At 32.4% G+C, this 18,062-nt stretch overlaps 1 protein-coding gene across 2 annotated transcripts in view; it reads left to right on the top strand.

The window, feature by feature from the left end:
- LOC127718882 (A disintegrin and metalloproteinase with thrombospondin motifs 18-like) overlaps nt 1–17,828 on the top strand; it is a 41,703-nt gene extending 23,875 nt beyond the window's left edge. The window contains exons 11-17 of one of the 2 annotated variants that reach the window (XM_052224944.1): nt 3,491–3,673; nt 4,006–4,150; nt 5,225–5,344; nt 6,829–6,880; nt 7,586–7,702; nt 10,708–10,854; nt 16,793–17,827. In XM_052224944.1, the coding sequence (XP_052080904.1) occupies nt 3,491–3,673; nt 4,006–4,150; nt 5,225–5,344; nt 6,829–6,880; nt 7,586–7,702; nt 10,708–10,854; nt 16,793–16,965 (937 nt within the window). In that variant the 3' untranslated portion in view covers nt 16,966–17,827. Of the gene's footprint in view, nt 1–3,490; nt 3,674–4,005; nt 4,151–5,224; nt 5,345–6,828; nt 6,881–7,585; nt 7,703–10,707; nt 10,855–16,792 lie in introns of both variants that reach the window. The other variant, XM_052224946.1, reaches the window with a different exon arrangement.
- Nucleotides 17,829–18,062: the final 234 nt, after the last annotated feature.

Genomic DNA, 18,062 nt, shown 5'->3' with positions numbered 1-18,062 from the left:
AGACATAATAAAGTTTTGTAAAAAAGGTATTATATATTTTCAACAGTAATTCTTTATTGAAATTGTCTTTTATTTCGCGTTAAATTGATGTCACAGTCTGCCCACTTTTTTACTTAGATTAACGATTTTTATAAACATACAGTGTACTACCTTTGTCAAATGATTCTACATCTTCAAGTTAACTGAACAATTTACTGTTATGAAGGCACAGGAATCATATAACTTTGAATAAAGTATTTAATCTTTACTAACAAAATTCTTTTTATTGAGCAAAAAAGTACGTAGGAAAATAAGTCACTCTTTCAACCATTATTATTCTAAACATCTGCGTTCTGCAGTTGCAAATGCCAGTAAAAAGGAGAGAAGAGAGACAGACAAAGTCGTGGCAAACACTGAAAATTAACGAAAAGACAAACAACAGTCCGGGAAACAATACATAAAAAACTAATGACGGAGCAATACGCACCTCACCAAAAACCTTGGACAATCTCAGATGCTTTGTAATGGTGAGCATTCTGGCTCCATGTGTGACACCCATCGTGACGGTGTTAATCCTACATAATCACACAATCAGGCGTTGCGCACGGTATTAGTACAATATCCCTTTTGAAATAGATTATTATTGAAAGCAGTACGTTGTATGATCGGATTAATAGAAATATGGTCATTTTGGGTTGATTTTAGTATGATATGTTTGCAAAAAAGAAGACCCTTAGATTTACACTGGATTACTCCCTTTTACGCAGAAACGTCATTTCCAACGTGTACAGTATATAAAATAAGAAGATTTGGTATGATTGTCAATGAGACAACCGTCCACCACAGTTTAAATGACATAGAAGTTTTCAACTATAGGTAACCGTACGGCCTTCGTCAAAAGAACAAAACCAATACACCATAGCAAGCTATAATATGCCCGATCATCACAAAATCATGTAAAACAATTTAAACTAACGGTCTAATTTATGTACAAAACAATAAAAACAAATATATAATAAACAACAACAAACGACAACCACTGAAATTACAGGTTCCTTCTTTGAGACAGACACATACAGTACATGGCGGGGTTGAACATTTTTGCGGGCGTCTCGACCTCCCTTAAGCTCGGCCAGTGGTGTATTAGCGGAATATAACATCAAACTGTAAAAATCAGTGGAAAAAAGGCTTGATAAAACGTTTAAACCCGCTGCATTTGTATGCACCTGTCTTAAGTCAGAAGCCTGTTGTTCAGTGGTTGTCGTTTGTTGGTGTGGTTCATAAGTGTTTCTCGTTTCTCGTTTTTTATATAGATTAGACCGTTATTTTTCCTGTTTAAATTGTTTTACACTAGTCATTTTTTGGGCCCTTTATAGCTTGCTGTTCGGTGTGAGCCAAGGCTCTGTGTTGAAGGCCGTAATTTGACCTATAACTGTTTACTTTTAATACATTGTGACTTGGATGCAGAGTTGTCTCATTGGCACTCATACCAAATCTTCTTATTTATATTGACACATTAGATCGATACAAAACACAACTTACAAAAAAACTTAATCTGAAATAAGGTGATATTCTGTTTGTAATAAGTAAGTACAGAATGTTGTGTCTGTATATAAAGCAAAATTAAAGTAACTGACACTGAAAACAGGAAAACCCGGCCGCATTCTGTAATGTGCCTGTAATTTAGTGGTTGTCGTTTGTTACTGTTTATCATATTTTTTTCGTTTATTGTTTTGTACAGTTTGTTCTTGTATTGTTCTGTTACTCTGCTGTGCCAGGTTTAGTTGAGTGGGGATGAGCGCCCGCTAACATGTTTAACCCCGCCACATTCTGTATGTGCCTGTCCCCAGTCAGGAGCCTGCAATTCGGTGGTAGTCGTTTGTTGCTGTATATCAATATTTAATTTCGTTGTATTGCCCATAAATCAGGCCGTTAGTTTTCTCGGTTGATTTATTTTACATTTGTCATTACTTGACCTTTTATAGCTTGCTGTGGGTTATGGTTTTTGCTCATTATTTATGGCGTGTGTTGCTTACTTCTACGTCATTTGGTCTCTAGTGTAGTGGAAAGTGTCCTCGTCGACAATCTTACCCCAGCTTCTTGTTTTTATATGGTATGACATATTCATTTGTGTTATATAAACATGTTTAATCCCGCCACATTCTGTATGTGCCAGTCCCAAATCAGGAGCCTGTAATTCAGTGGTTGTCGTTTGTTGCCGTATATCAATATTGTTTTTCGAGTTTTCTCTGTTGAATTGTTTTACATTTCTCATTTCGGGACTATTATAGCTTGCTGTGCGGTATGGGTGTTACTCATTGTAACAGTTGGTGGCCTGCAGTTGCTTACTTCTATGTCATTTTGCCTCTAGTGCTGAGTTTTTTCATTGGCAATTATACCACAGCTTCTTATTTTATATGGTATGACATATTCATATGTGTTATAGAATACTATAGTTGTCATGTTATCAATGTTAGCGATTAAAAGTTTAAACTTCTTTCCTTAGTAGGGAACACAGAAGGTCAACCTGTTACCCGGAAAATGAACCGATATTTGAAGGCCGTACGTTGCCTATAGTTGTCTACAATGGTTTTTGGTGGATAGTTGTCTTCTTGGCAATCATACCACATCTGTATTTTTTTAAATAATTTTTGAATTCCTTATACTGGTAGTTTTCGTATATCATGCTTTAAACGAGAGAGAGAGAGAGAGAGAGAGAGAGAGAGAGAGTAAAGAATAAAAACAGACCACACCATGGCCAAACGTTAAGAATAAAAACCGACAACACCATGACCAAACGTTAAGAATAAAAACCGACAACACCATGACCAAAAGTAAAGAATAAAAACCGACAACACCATGACCAAACGTTAAGAATAAAAACCGACAACACCATGACCAAACGTTAAGAATAAAAACCGACAACACCATGACCAAACGTTAAGAATAAAAACCGACAACACCATGACCAAAAGTAAAGAATAAAAACCGACAACACCATGACCAAACGTTAAGAATAAAAACCGACAACACCATGACCAAACGTTAAGAATAAAAACCGACAACACCATGACCAAAAGTAAAGAATAAAAACCGACAACACCATGACCAAACGTTAAGAATAAAAACCGACAACACCATGACCAAAAGTAAAGAATAAAAACAGACAACACCATGACCAAACGAAAAACGACGACGTAAAAAGAAACAATAATAACAAAACACCGAAAAGATTGATTAGAAACACTATCCCCACCGAAAAGGACACAAGTGCTCCAGAAATGTAAGCAGTTCTTGTTCAACTATAGTGACATCCATCGTATTGCTCGTGAAAGTAAAATTCCGGTAGCATTCGGTAATGTTACAATGGAGGGAAAGAGCAAGGGATTGTAGTTACAACAAATGGGCCATATTCGTGGTCATATGTGACACAGATATTACTTAAACTAATGAGTTAATGCTTCTTTTTTGTGTGGTTTGTGGTAAACCAGTTTATTATGTTCAATTTTAGCCTTGGAGTTATACATCACGACGGTGACAGTGTACCAGAAGCATCTAATTGTCCTAGTGCAATGAATTATATAATGGCGCCATCATCAGCCATAATCAACAGAAAAACGGTGGAATACAGTTTCAAATTTTCCGATTGTTCAATTTATCAGATGAAACAGCAGGTCAAAAAAATGAGAGAACTGTAAGTTTGTTTTTGCTAAAACAAATTAGATAAACGGTGCAAGGAGTTCATGTTTACACATATGTTAGAGGTAAATCCAATCGCATTTTAAAAACTCTATTCCGTTTTGTCATTTATTTGCACTGTAATGATATGTGTATTTTCAATCCAAGGTTTAATATTAGTGCTCACAGTATATTTTTTGTACTGACGAGATGTTGAAATCATCACACACATATATCATTGGGAAATCATCACACATATATCATCGAGAAATCATCACACATATAGCATTAAGATTAACAGTTTTTTTTTCATTCATAACAGAGCTCTGTTTTTCGTGTTATTTTTAGACACACCAATTGCTTAGCAGAAGATAGCAGCGGGTCATCAATTACAAATGGAGTTGTCAAACCGTTTTTATCGGTTCCACCTGGACAAATTATGAACGTTCACGGACAATGCCAGGAAATATATGGAAATACTTCTTTTATGTGTGTATGTACTTTACTTTTATTATGCTATATGAACATACCCTCGATATTAGCAAGAGCATAATTTCTTGATGATAACCGTTTCCTCTTAATTTTAGCTATATTTTACGATGTAATGTGTTATTGTGAATATTTAATATAATTTATCAAACTTTTTTTTCAGTTAGATAAATCCTGTCATGTTAAGGTTGTTCAAGATAAATCCTGTCATGTTAAGGTTGTTCAAGAAAAATCCTGTCATGTTGAGGCTGATCAAGATAAATCCTGTCATGTTAAGGCTGTTCAAGATAAATCCTTTCATGTTAAGGTTGTTTAAGATAAATCCTGTCATGTTAAGGTTGTTTAAGATAAATCATGTCATGTTAAGGTTGTTCAACCAAGTTGTAACACCTATCTACCAGAGATAAAATTTAAAAAAAAACTCTTTCAGAATGAATTTTATGTTGCGCTATTTTCAAAAATAAAATAAATACTACAGGCCACAAAACTTGTTCTAAACCATTGTAAAAATATAACATATTTTGTAAGGATTATACAGGGGAAGATTTATGTGATAAGAAAAAAAAAACAGAGGACATAATTTTTATATAAATTATAAGAAAATATAGGTCTCATAAAATGCTTTCTGATACAATAAAAGGAAAGCTTGGTTGACTACTTTTTCTGGCTAAATAACAACATAGCAAAACAAATTTGCAGTACATTTCTTTATAAATTTGATCATTCGAGGTTTTTCCTCTCATAAAACTAAGTATTAAAGATTTGAATCAATTATGATATTAATTGTGCGTTTGTAAGACAGTTGTTATCATTTGATAAAATCATAATTTTCTTCATTTAAAAGAAAAATCTCACACATGAATTGCATTCCTATAGCAAATTTCTTATTTCACTAAAAATCTGGACCAATATATGGCTCTCAAAACTCTTGATTTTTTGAAAGTTCTAATATTTGTTTTAAGAATACCGGGTATATGTGTAAACTACAAAACTTCGTGTCATGCGATTTTCAAATATATGTATCATGATAGCAGTGATTATGAATGAAAATTCATGAAGAATTATGTTAAATTTCCAGCCTCCTTCTACAATAGATGAAATGTGTTACAAAATGTATTGCTTTGATCCAGTAAAAGGAATTTGTATCACAGCTAGCGAGCAGCGAGCAGCAATGGGAACTTCTTGTGGTGATAAAAAGGTATGAACACGTGGGATATCACAGAACATTAGATACAGAATATTCATGTAATCTTACATACAACAAATTAGCATATCTTAAAAGTAAACTCATATTATTGTTGTCGATGATTATTTTTTATATACTTTGCAAGTTTGACACAATTTTGAAACGTATTTGCATAGGATGACATCAGTTGTCTAATTGATTTAATTAGTATCTGTAAAATAATACAAACAGTTTCTTCTATTTTATTTCGGTTTAGGTTTTAATGACCTTTGATTTTCAATATGAACCTTCTATCCGTTTGGTTACGTAATGGTTATTGAACAATCAAATTGGTATATGTTAGATATACTACACAGCTCGGTGGCTCGCTGAACTCTTTACGTCGGTAGGTTCAAATAGAGTAACCTAACACAACAAACATATAGTTCAATAAGTATTACATTACCTTTTATAATTTTTATTCTTGAATAGATTTGTAAATTATCAAAACAATAAATTTCAGTTTGAACCATTTTTAATGATTTATAAATCAGTTACAACATTTAAACTGAACGCTGTAAGAACCATGCACGAAAAGAAAATTATGAAGCTTTAATAGTTTTAATTTTAGTAAGCATGGAAAAGATTAAAACACGTTTCGAAATCCCCATGCTGTGAAATAAATTAAGCAAACTTAACTCTACCAATTTTCTAATTCTGTAAATAAAAGTTATGAGGGTTTGGGTGGGGGTTTGCAGAAAAGATATAATGGACGAACAATATAAAGAATAGAGAAAATGGACGAAGAAAATAAAGAAAAGACATTAATGGTTAAAAATATAAAGTCTAGAGAAAATGGTCACAAAATTGAATGAATACGGAAATGAAGGACCCCATATCCAGACCCTCAGTTATTGCAAAATAAATATCCAGAGGCCTTCTATAAGGTTTGATGTCTCTTCGTTTGTCGCAGAGAAACCGAACACGTGTATGTTTTCAAGTTATGAATGAATAATATTTCTATGTCCGACTAGTATTATACCCGTCTACATAGTTTACACTTCATAATTAATTCGCTATTGTGGAATTTGTGTAACGTAGTCAAACGTCGAATCGCTCCAATCAAATCTACTCGGGTATTTTGATACTGGATTTGTGTTTTTTTTTCATGAGCTGAAGAACCACCACAATGCATATGATTGACTCATTTCCATATTTCTATCTATATTTCTTATTATCACATCGCTATTTACAGTGTTGATTTGATCTTTTGGAAACTTCATTTCTAATTCTCTGCCTAGACGGTTTTTACAAACACGGTATTATAGTAAATGAAATCCAAATTTCCACAATGCATATAACAAAAACATTCTCTTATTTGAAATAAATCACACTTAAAAAAATAACTACATTTGATGTATCAGTATATTATCAGAAATTTAAAAGACAAACTTTATTTCAATCATTTTTGATATAAATGTTTTAGTAGCTAAATGTCAACTTCTTTTTACTTCCAGTGGTGCATGTTGGGAAAATGTGTATTTGATGAGGCTGCACCTTCCGCTCCAGGTAGATACATTAAATAAAATGTATATGAATTATTAAAAATAGGTTTCATGTACTCATCAATATCATAATGACAAGACGTACCCTTTTGAATGTTCTGTCATTTGGTCTTGATCACATGGGTTTGATGCACACACGTTCTTCCCAAACGGTTTGTAGTGAGTTTACCTGATGTAAATCTGGTACAGAAATGCGTAACGGGCCTACTGAAATCGGTATCATACGTTGGTGTATAAATATTCTCTACATTTTATATATTGGTTCTTAAGTTCCAGTGGAACTATCAACGTGAAATGACGCATAACCGCATTCTGAATTTTGTTTTCCCGTTTTCTTTAAGAATTACAAAGAGCTATAAATATTAAGTGTACTTAAGGGTGGGCTATTTTTGAGTTTGTTTTATGTTATACATGTATATGTCTATATGTTGTAACATTAACTTTGTTATGGAGTACACGTACAGACAGTGTGCTTTATTAGGACATACATGTAACTTTAAAACAAGAGATTGTTTTGTGCCAATTAAAAAGATCGAATCTTTATTGTAAATTGTAACTATTTGCTTTCAACACCTGATGATGAGTATGGAGTGATTATTTTGTAATGAAACTTTTACCTACAACAGAAAAAGGAATATTTTTTCTTCACATTATTATCATAAATATATGATTTGTCTCGCATTAAATGTTATATCTTATTCCTTTTAAGACAATTGTCCTTTCCCAGATGTACCTCCACCTAAAGCAAATTGTGAACAAGATGCCTCGCCATTCCAGTGCCAAGATTCTATATTCAAAAAACGGTGTTGTCAATCCTGTAGTAAAAGTAAGTATCTTATTGTGATGTTCATAGCGGCTTTATGTTTTAATCTGTGAACGTTGCTAAGCTTTGAATGGCTAAAATTAAGTGTTTTACAATCAAATTTGTCCTTTTGAGCTAATTTATTTTTGAATAACTTATTTACAGATGTTATCGTTTTAAAGTTTTTGATAATATGTAAAAATATCAATTCACAAAGTCAATCTTCAATTTTCTTTCTTTTTATAAACGAGATTTTGAACACGCCAAAAATTTTTAAATGCGAATGCCGTGTATTGTTCTTCCTCTAATTTCGATGATACGGTAGTTTTTATATACTTAAAAAAACTAGTTTCACCACACTATAGTTATGTTAGGGATGTCTTGAGTGATTTCCGTTGTCTGTGTATGTTTTGAGTGTCCTTGTTTGTAATTTAGTGCTGATATTATTAATTCGGCCATCTCTCGTAACTTGTTGAACCTGATTTTCAATGTGTTTTCGTTCACAGTATTATGGCAGTGAAAGCTTGTCACCCAAAACTGACCCGTCTCTTTGCGCTTACTTCTAGATGTTGCTTGTTTGTGGAAAAGAAGCAAATAACAGTTTGAAAGTCTTTCATTTAGCCCCATCAGAGGTTGAAATCACCTCTTTATATATACTAGATCTAGTAGTTGAGCACAATCTAGGTGAACATGTTTCCACTGAAGATACATTCTGCGATTTTTCGTTGACTGTTTTAGGCAAATTAGTGTTCAGCAACAATGCAAAGATGTGTTTGCGCTTATCTTTCCGAGTGAATGAAAGTCATATTCATCGAACTCAGCGATTTACTATTAAACATTAAAAAAACCCGTTTTACTATATAAAATATCTTTGGTAGTGTGTACAATAACTAAAACATTTATCAACTAAAGTGATTTATACTGCAGCTACATGTACCTTAAACAGTGCTGTCATTGGACTGTATTGGCTTTACTCCAGTTAAACTTCCTTAAAAAACTTTATATTATCACACCTAAGTGTCTGTTAACTTTTTTAAACCGAATAAGATAGTATTATTCTTAAAATTCAGATTTGGATAGCAAATAAAACAGTTGTCTTCTTGAAGAGTTTGCGATTTTCTGCACGGGACGTTTGCGCTTTCTGATAGGACATTTGTGCTTTTTTGGTGGATTGATTAATTGATTGATCGTTGTTTAACAACACTTTTAGCACTATTTATTGGTGGAGGAACCGGAGTGCCTGCAGAATACCACCGACCTTCGGTAGGAAATCTAACAATCCTAGTCAATTAAGATTGGAGTCAAGCGCACCTACCACGTGCGGGATTCGATCTCACAAAATCAGTTTTGACAGGCTAGTTATACAGTAGTTGGACTACACAGACCACTAGGTCACCGAGGCACCTTTTATAATGGACATTTGCGATATAATTTTAGGACATTTGCGATTATTCAAAAAGGAAATTTGCGCTTTTTATTAAGGACATTTCCGCTATTTGAGTTATCATAGTTAAACGTTAAAAAATAATTTAATATCCAAAACACAGCACATTCATAACATTTGTTTGTTGGGTAACTTCCCCACTGATCAATACCCCACAGAAATTTTTTTTTAGGGGGGGGGGACTAATTTTAATAAGTCCATGAGAATTTTTAAAATTATAAAATATTCAGTAAATGAAAAAAGAAAAAAAAATCAACACCAGACATTTATTTATCATAAAAATCAAGTAAATCTAATAAGTTTACTTGTGACATAAAAAAAAATCTACCATTGTACTTTTAAATCTTCGGAATTTCCAGACAATTTTGTGACGATTACAGGTAATCTTTTCTATATGTAAAAGCGCGGTAGAAATCCTTTTGCGCTAAAAATGCGTTCATTTGCGCCACAACTCACATGCATCAATGCTACGTTTGTGTAACTAGTTTTCAAATGCCTAGTTTAATTAGCGCCAACAATAAAGAATACGATTGTGCCAATTTATTTTAATAAAAAAAAAAACCAGTTCCCTCCTCCTTTTTATGAGAATGCCCTCCTCGTTTTTATCCAGTGTTTGACCGGCATTTTACATTGATTGAGTTAAAGTCATTAAAAGTGGTTTGATAGAATTTTTATGAAAGTATGCAAACAAAACATAAAACTATTTACAGTTAGACAACATAATTATACTCCAGGCTGAAATTTATATTTCAAGATCTATACATTTTTATCATTACGACTGAGCTCTCCTCTTGTATAAATCTGGTATTTTTAAACATGAAATGTTTCCTCTTCTGAGTTATACCAGCTTCTAACTGCTGCTGCATTAGCATTGTGCAAGTTAGATTTAATAGAGGCTATCTATTTTACAATGGTGTCTAAAAATACATACATAGATGGATGCGATGAAAAAAAGAACCAGTTCATTGTAGTGCTTATGAAATGCACGTAGTCCATTATTAATGCGTCTCGTTGTTGATGGAGTGTAAGTCCATATGGATTGTGGAAACAGATCATTGTAATAAAAAAAATGTGGATAACAAATAATCAGCAAAAGCTGCTACTTCTTATCATTTTGGCGTTTCTTGCAACAATAGTCCCATTCATTCCATAAATAATCATGTTTATGGTACGATGCTTTATAAAGGAATTTAATGCACGATACAATATAAGTACAGGTTAATTGGCTCAAATGAACTCCGTAAATTGGCGCAAATGGTACACCATGAAAATAGCAATAGGCGCAAAAGGACTGCTGCAAAAAGCGCAAATGGCTGGTCAATTTACATTTTTAGTTCAGATAGCACATAATGTTTGGAGCGCAAAGGTCCTTTCGTGGTACAGGTAAAAAGGTGCAAACATCCTGCGCCCGCGATTTCGCTATTAACCATTTCTGAGTAAACTGATTACATAGAATTTGTTTTATACAGTACTTAATATCGTTACCTTTAAGAGAATATTGACAATCCCCAATATAACTCAAACCTGTACTATCAAAAATTAAAGTGTCCACTCTGGTGATATTAATGAGTAACTTTGGCTACAGATTTTACAGAAGAAGACTACTGCACGGATACAAAGATCCTGATAAATGGATTGTCTTGCCTGGAATTTATAACCAAATATGGGACATATATCTGTCATGTGGATCCAAGCATTAAGGACTTTTGCTGCCGCAGCTGCCATACCCTTGGTGTGTATTGCGGGTATAATGCTAGTCAACTAACAACATGTGAATTCTTACTTTGGTTAAAAATTTCATTTTTTGACATTGAATTAAAAAAAAAATAACACAACCTACACTTTAAAGAGAAAGATCAAGTTGATAAGCCAAAGTATTGATTTCATTTTTAAGCCGTGACTGTGATGTAAACTTATTTGTTTTACATAATACTAACATTTGCTTTCTGCTTACAAATGGCATGTGTAAAAGGTTTTGAAGACAAATCGCTGCTAACGCCTAAATGTGCAGAGCTTGCCCAATGATTGCTAAATAATTTAATTTTTGATGTAACACGTCTTCTGATTGGCTGAAAGTGTATTGTCTAACAGCTCATAGACATAATTTTGTCATGTGACCGTGACGTCATCAACGTTTTTATCATGATTTACGCCTTTTTAGAATTAAGGTTCATCATAACAAATGGACAAACATTGCTGTGTTTAGACTTCAAAAACTACTCTGAGTGCAGACTAACCTGTGCAGTTGGAAAAGTTTTAAGGCCTGGCATCCACTAGATATATAAAAGTTAAATGCATTTATTGTTTCAGATAGATAAAATCTTTTTGGGATTTTGAAGAGCATTTTTTTCGTTCCTGCAGAAGGTGTAAAAATAAACTAAGTTGGGATACAACTTTGAGATGCTCCCTCTCAGGTAAATACTGTATTGTATTGTATTGATTGTCCTTGATTCAATGATTGGCATGGACAATAGACAGACAATAGATATCTACGTATATGTTAGAATATAGCAAAGTACTCTCGACCAATGAAATTGTAGGATTGGATGCCTCTTAATTGTGAAGAATGAATGTAAATCATGTTCTTAGTAAGGGATTATCCTATTATTTGGGTCGATTTACAGTTCAGAACAAAGAGTTTCTATAAATGAGTTACAACTGCCCCGAAGCACATTTATCAGATTGAAAGGATTTATCACACAGTGATTGAAGCTGACTAAAAGTTGAGTTGTGAAACAAACAAAAATCTCAAAATAAGTTGAAGTTTACTGGTGCAGTAAAATTGGTACCGTGAATGGTATTATGAAAATATTAATACTTCAAATTACTATAAAATTAAACAATACCAAAGCAATGCAAAAAAAAAAAAGAAAAAAATCTTTCAGATAAAAAAGAACCTAAATCTTTAGCTTTCTAAAACTTTGATTATTTGATCAGCGGTTGGGGAGAAAAGTTATTTCCAATACATGTATTCCGATAAAAAAAAAACAGGAATTTAATTTTGAACATATTAAAAACTTTTAAGGGCGTTATTTTTGAACATTTCCCTGACATAATGAAACAGTATTTGATGTAAAAAGCCGGACTAAATTATTGGCTGTGAAATAAAATTTAGTTGTAACTCAAATGTATTAATTGATTTAAACTGTAAATAAATAAAGGATAATTCCTCACTAAAATATTACATGATTTACATTCATACTCACAATCAGGAAACATACAATTCCTACCTTTTCTTTCTACTGTTGTGTCACCTAATATCTATAACGCATTTTAAAAAAAAAATATTTCCCAAATGATAAGAAAGTCCTCACATCACTAAAACTAATCCATAAATGACATGCCGAAAAAGGAAGTCATGCATCAATTATAAACATTGCACTGACAATGAAACTAATTCTTGAATAGATCATTTGAGCCTTGAGCACTTTATAATATTCTAAGTTTGTAAGAGGGATTATCATTCTCTTACAAACTTAGAATATTGTAAAGTGCTCAAGGCTCAAATGATCTCTTGATTGGTTGTATTCAAGAATTAGTTTCATTGTCAGTGTAAATTAAATGTTTATAATTGATGCATGACTGCATTTTTCAGCATTTCATTTATGGGTTAGTTTTAGTGATGTAAGGACTTTCTTATAATTGGGAAATATTTTTTTTTAAATGCGTTATAGACATTAGGTGACACAAGTACAAAGAAAAGGTAGGAATTGTATATGTTTCCTGATTGTGAGTATGAATGTAAATCATGTAAATTTTAGTGAGGAATTATCCTTTTTTTTATTTACAGTTTAAATCAATAAATACATTTGAGTTACAACTAATTTTATTTCACAGCCAACATTTTGGTCCGGCTTTTTAAATCAAATACTATTTCATTGTTAGAGAAATGTTCTAATAAAATGCCTTTAAAAGTTATAAATATATTCAAAACTTAAATCAAATTCCTGTTGGTTTTTTTTTTATTTTATTTTATCGGAATATTGGAAATAATTATTCTTTCAAACCGCTGGTTCAGTAATAAAAGTTTTGGAAAGCAAAAGATTTAGGTTATTTTTTTATTTTAAAACTTTTTTTTCTTTATTTTTTTTGCATTGGTTTGATATTGTTTATTTTTTTTTAATTTGAAGTTATTAATATTTTCAAAATAACATTAAAGGTACATATTTTACTGCACCAGTAAGCTTCGACTTATTTTGATTTTTTTGTTTGTTTCACAATTCAACTTTTAATCAGTTTCAATCACTATGATAAATCCTTTCAATCTGATAAATGTGCTTCGGGGCAGTTATAACTCATTTATAGAAGCTGTTTGTTTTGAACTGTAAATAGACCCAAATAATAGGATAATCCCTTACTAAGAACATGATTTACATTCATTCTTCACAATTAAGAGACATCAAATCCTACAATTTCATTGGTCGAGAGCACTTTGCTATATTCTAAACAACTATAGGTGAGTTAAAGGGTTTAACTGAGTGGACAGTATCAAAAGCAATTCAGGTGTTTGTTTATTTTTACACCTTCTGCAGGAACGAAAAAAAATGCCAATCAAAATCCAAAAAAGATTTTATCTTTTTGAAACACAAAATGTATTTAACTTTCATATATCTAGTGGATGCCAGGCCTTAAAAATTTTCCAACTGCACAGGTGAGTCTGTACTCAGAGTAGTTTTTGAGGTGTAAATACAGCCATGTTTGTCCATTTGTTATGATGAACCTTAAATTATAAGGAATGACTGTAATGTTTTTTTCTGTCTATTCGAAATAACCTAAAAAATGTGGTGCACACTTTTAAATAACCCGCTACGAGGGTTATTCAGTGTGCACCACATTTTTTATGTCATTTCTTCATAGACAGAAAAAATATTACAGTCATTCATTAAATCATATTTACTAGATATATATAACGTTTTGGCATCAATTAGCAAGAGAATGGACTGAAGCATCGATTGAAGAAATTTTTTTCAAATGAATGGTTAATTATAAAACGTATTATTATACTTCAAGTCAAAATAACAGAACTTTCCGTATAATAAATTAAATAACACATATCTGAGAGGGTGATAGAGCAGAGTGTTACCCCTCGAAAAGATATTGTCAACCTTGGCTTCGCCTCAGTTGACAATGTTTTCTCGGGGTAACAATCTGCTCTATCACTCTCTCAGTTATGTGTTATTTATATAATGACGAAATTGAAACATCTATTACATTAATACTGTTAATGTATTTCTAATAATTATACTAATAAGCATTGAATGGTTTAACATGTTGTTTATGAGAATGCATGCACCCTATTCTAATTCATTTCAGGTGATGATCATTAATAAGCTTCATTTTCTTCGTGCATGCAGAAAAATGACAAAACATTGTGTACAGAAACAAAATATGTCTAATGTGATTTTTTTTTGTACAATTACAGATTCACGTTGTGCAATTGGCTGATTTCAAAATTGTTAATTCGTTGTTAAAAAAATAGATCATACCATATGATTATTTTGGCGGTAAAAGGAAATGTTTTCCGATGAAAAATATATTATAAATAATCAACAGTAGAGTTCAATGTAGCGATGCTTTTGCGCCAATTGACATTTCATTTGCGTCACAAACCATATTTCATTTGCACCAAAATAATACATATATCATTGGCGCCAATAATACAGGTAAATAGTACATGTATAAATAATAGATCTATATTGTACAGATACTTTTATAATTATGTTGCAACATTGTTTTAGTAGCATAATACATCATATTCATCTTAAATGACATTTATCAATAGACCAAAATAAAAATATTGAACACTGATTAGTAATTTGTTTAAATGCTGAGATTTTACTTTTTGCTGATCTAAGCCGTGGTTGACTACATCATTCAATGTTTTTATAATGGTGTTGCTGTCCACATCTGTTATATGAGGATGGCATTGCAACTTTTTGGGGTACATTAATACTATTTTTTCACGTTTTCAATATATAAGATATCCTAAATGTGGGGTCTTAAAAAATACAGACGTATTACCTCCTCCATTTCTCTCCGAATGAGTTATGTCCATTTTGTCAACTCGACGATGTGAACAGGAACTCTTAGTTATCCAAGGGAAGGAGGGGGAGGGGGGTACTTTTCGAAATTTCTTAAACAAGCCTTGTATTCATGATAAAACTTATATTGAAACGTTTCCTCTATATTTTACCTGTAAATTGGCGCAAAAGCAATATTTATTTTTGGCGCAATTGAAATACTACCATGTGGCTCAAATAAATACAGTAGTTAAAAATGGACTTTTAACTATCTTTCACGGATATCTGTGAGTACTCTTATATCATCATTTTGAGTCTTTTTGTCTTTTTTTTAGTGAATGATATCGATTTGATGAGTCAAGCCTGTTCTAACTGATTTTTACCGTTTGTTTTTGTTGAATTGTCACAAACATGTTAAACCCCGCCATATTCTGTTTATGCATGTCCTAAGCCAGGAACCTGTAATCCAATCGTTTTCGTTGGTCGCTGTTTACCACATTATTTACGTTCAATGTTGTAGTATTATTCAGACCGTTGGTTTTTTATCTTTTGAATTATTTCACATTTCATTCATACTAGGGCCTTTTATAGCTGACTATACGGTAAGGGTTTTGTTCATTTTTGGAGGCCATTGGTGGTTTGTATTGTTCACATCTTTGTCAACTGACATCAAAGGTTCAAACGTTTCATAATTTTGCTTGAAAAAAACTAATTGTCATTGAATTAAACGTTTTCACACAAAAGTAGTTTTTACATTATCTTAACCAGAGCAAGAACTAATATGCATTTTTACCGGGGTTGCGGGTAGGGGCATTTCAATCCCTTTTGGTAGGGATGAGCAGCTGAGATATCTGATATCCCAAACCTTTTCATATATTTAAAAAAAAAAAATACATACCCTATCATACACCTACTGCTATCAGGATTACGCTATTTCACGGAAAGATAAATAGATTTACAAATAAATATCTGATGCATTTTCGACTTTGGTTTTAATCGCATTTAAGAAAACAATCGACATCTGATTAGTTGCAGATACTTTTGATTCAATCAGCAACCATGTCATACACTACGTCTTTATTTCTCGACCTTTTTATTAGTTATACGCTATGAAGCTTGAAATAGTGACATATCCATACCACTCATGCAGTGAATACTAGTGCCCCTACCCCGTCCCCCGAAGTTTTTACTCCACATTTCATTAAAATACACTTGAATTTATTGAAATATTTCCTGTTTTGATTCTGAAATTGTTCTCATTCCTTCTTTTATCGATCAAAATCCTAATTTCCAATTCTTTTTGAAAAAATTATGTCAAAGCCTATGCAAAGAATAACAACATGTCATTCATATAAATTTGTATGCATACCTTAAAAAATAAAACACGATTTGAAGAATATTAAACATTTAAGTGCATTACAAATTCAACAGCATACTAGTACTCTTTTTTAGAAAGTGGAGGAATCAGCCTCAATCAAGATTTTACATGTAGAACAATGCTTGCATGTATACCAATGCTATCAATTGTCTAGAAAAACAGTCCAAGGATATCTAATGACGAAATACCAAGAAGATAATGTAAAAAATAAACTACTGCGCCTAAAATTAACATAAATATCAAATGTATCATGTCTATTACTTGTATTTCAGAACAAAATATTCCAACGACGTACTCTCCATATACAACAAATACGGACTGCACTGATAATACGTATGTCAGAATCAATGGCCATCACTGTGCAGATTTTGTAGCCCAGAATGGAAAAAGCGAATGTGTCCGTCCACTGGTGGCTAAACATTGTTGCCGTAGTTGCTACTACTGACGAAATCCAGTAAATTTCAAGAATAAGGATAATCTGTTAATCGAAATAAGTCTATATATGTAACAGATGTGAGTGAAAGCTTACACGGGGTGTAAACATCGAACACATTTATCCAATATAGAGGTTCAGAGGTCATTGATAACTCGTAACTAAATTTCTTTAAAATGAAACAGCTTTTGATGAAAACATTCTACTATTGTCATGTTTCGATTTTTGTCAGGCTTACATGTGTAACATCATTGGGCTGTTCTGGTAGTTTATCGCGATATAGGTAACCCATAGGATATTCTATTCAGTCAAAATATGCAACTATAATAATTTGTTTTGAAGGTACATTTGTAAATGGAGACGACGTAAAATTACTGAAATTAATTCACAAAACGTGGAGGAAAACATATAATATATGTATCTGTATCCACAAAATGGAATATTCTTGTTTGATGAAAAGAAAGGTACATTCGAAAGGAACAGTAGTGGAAATGTATAACTGTCTCCATCACATACGCCTACCTATCGCTGATATTGCCAGTTCTGGTATAGTACGATTGTGTCTAGTATGTTGCTATCTGTGATCAATAATAATTCAACTTTCTTTGAACTTGGTGAATACTTCACGTAAATTTCAACACAAAATGTAATTAATGTGTTGTAAATAATGTACATGTAGTATGATATAAAAAATTGAAATCCATTTTGGAGTTTAATGATCAGAGAAAGAAGTGTTTTGATATCAAATAATAAATTATTCCATGTTTACTGCCTACAAATCTTATTTTATGACTCGCAGTTAAAATTTACAAGGACGTTACAGCATATTGAAGTACTAAGCAGAGAATAACGCAATATATAAATACAAAACGCCTTTAACTCTGATCTGAATAAGGATATCAAGGAGTCTGGTAATCAATACTAATAATGGGGAGGTTGTTTATAATTCCACCCCTCCTCATGTAAATGTTCCTGTCCCATGTCAGAAGAGGTCGTTGATGGATTTGATTGGTGACCGGTATCTCGTGCATATTCATGACGATATTTTAAGTCTAATTGACCGCGGGTGTTTAAAATACGCAAACCGCATACCTGCCAACCTAGTGCAG

The sequence above is a fragment of the Mytilus californianus genome, unplaced genomic scaffold (genome assembly GCF_021869535.1).
Source record: "Mytilus californianus isolate M0D057914Y unplaced genomic scaffold, xbMytCali1.0.p SCAF_10, whole genome shotgun sequence".
Classification (NCBI taxonomy): domain Eukaryota; kingdom Metazoa; phylum Mollusca; class Bivalvia; order Mytilida; family Mytilidae; genus Mytilus; species Mytilus californianus.
The sequence above is the reverse complement of the archived record's forward strand: the minus strand, read 5'-3'. Positions and strand labels throughout refer to the sequence as shown.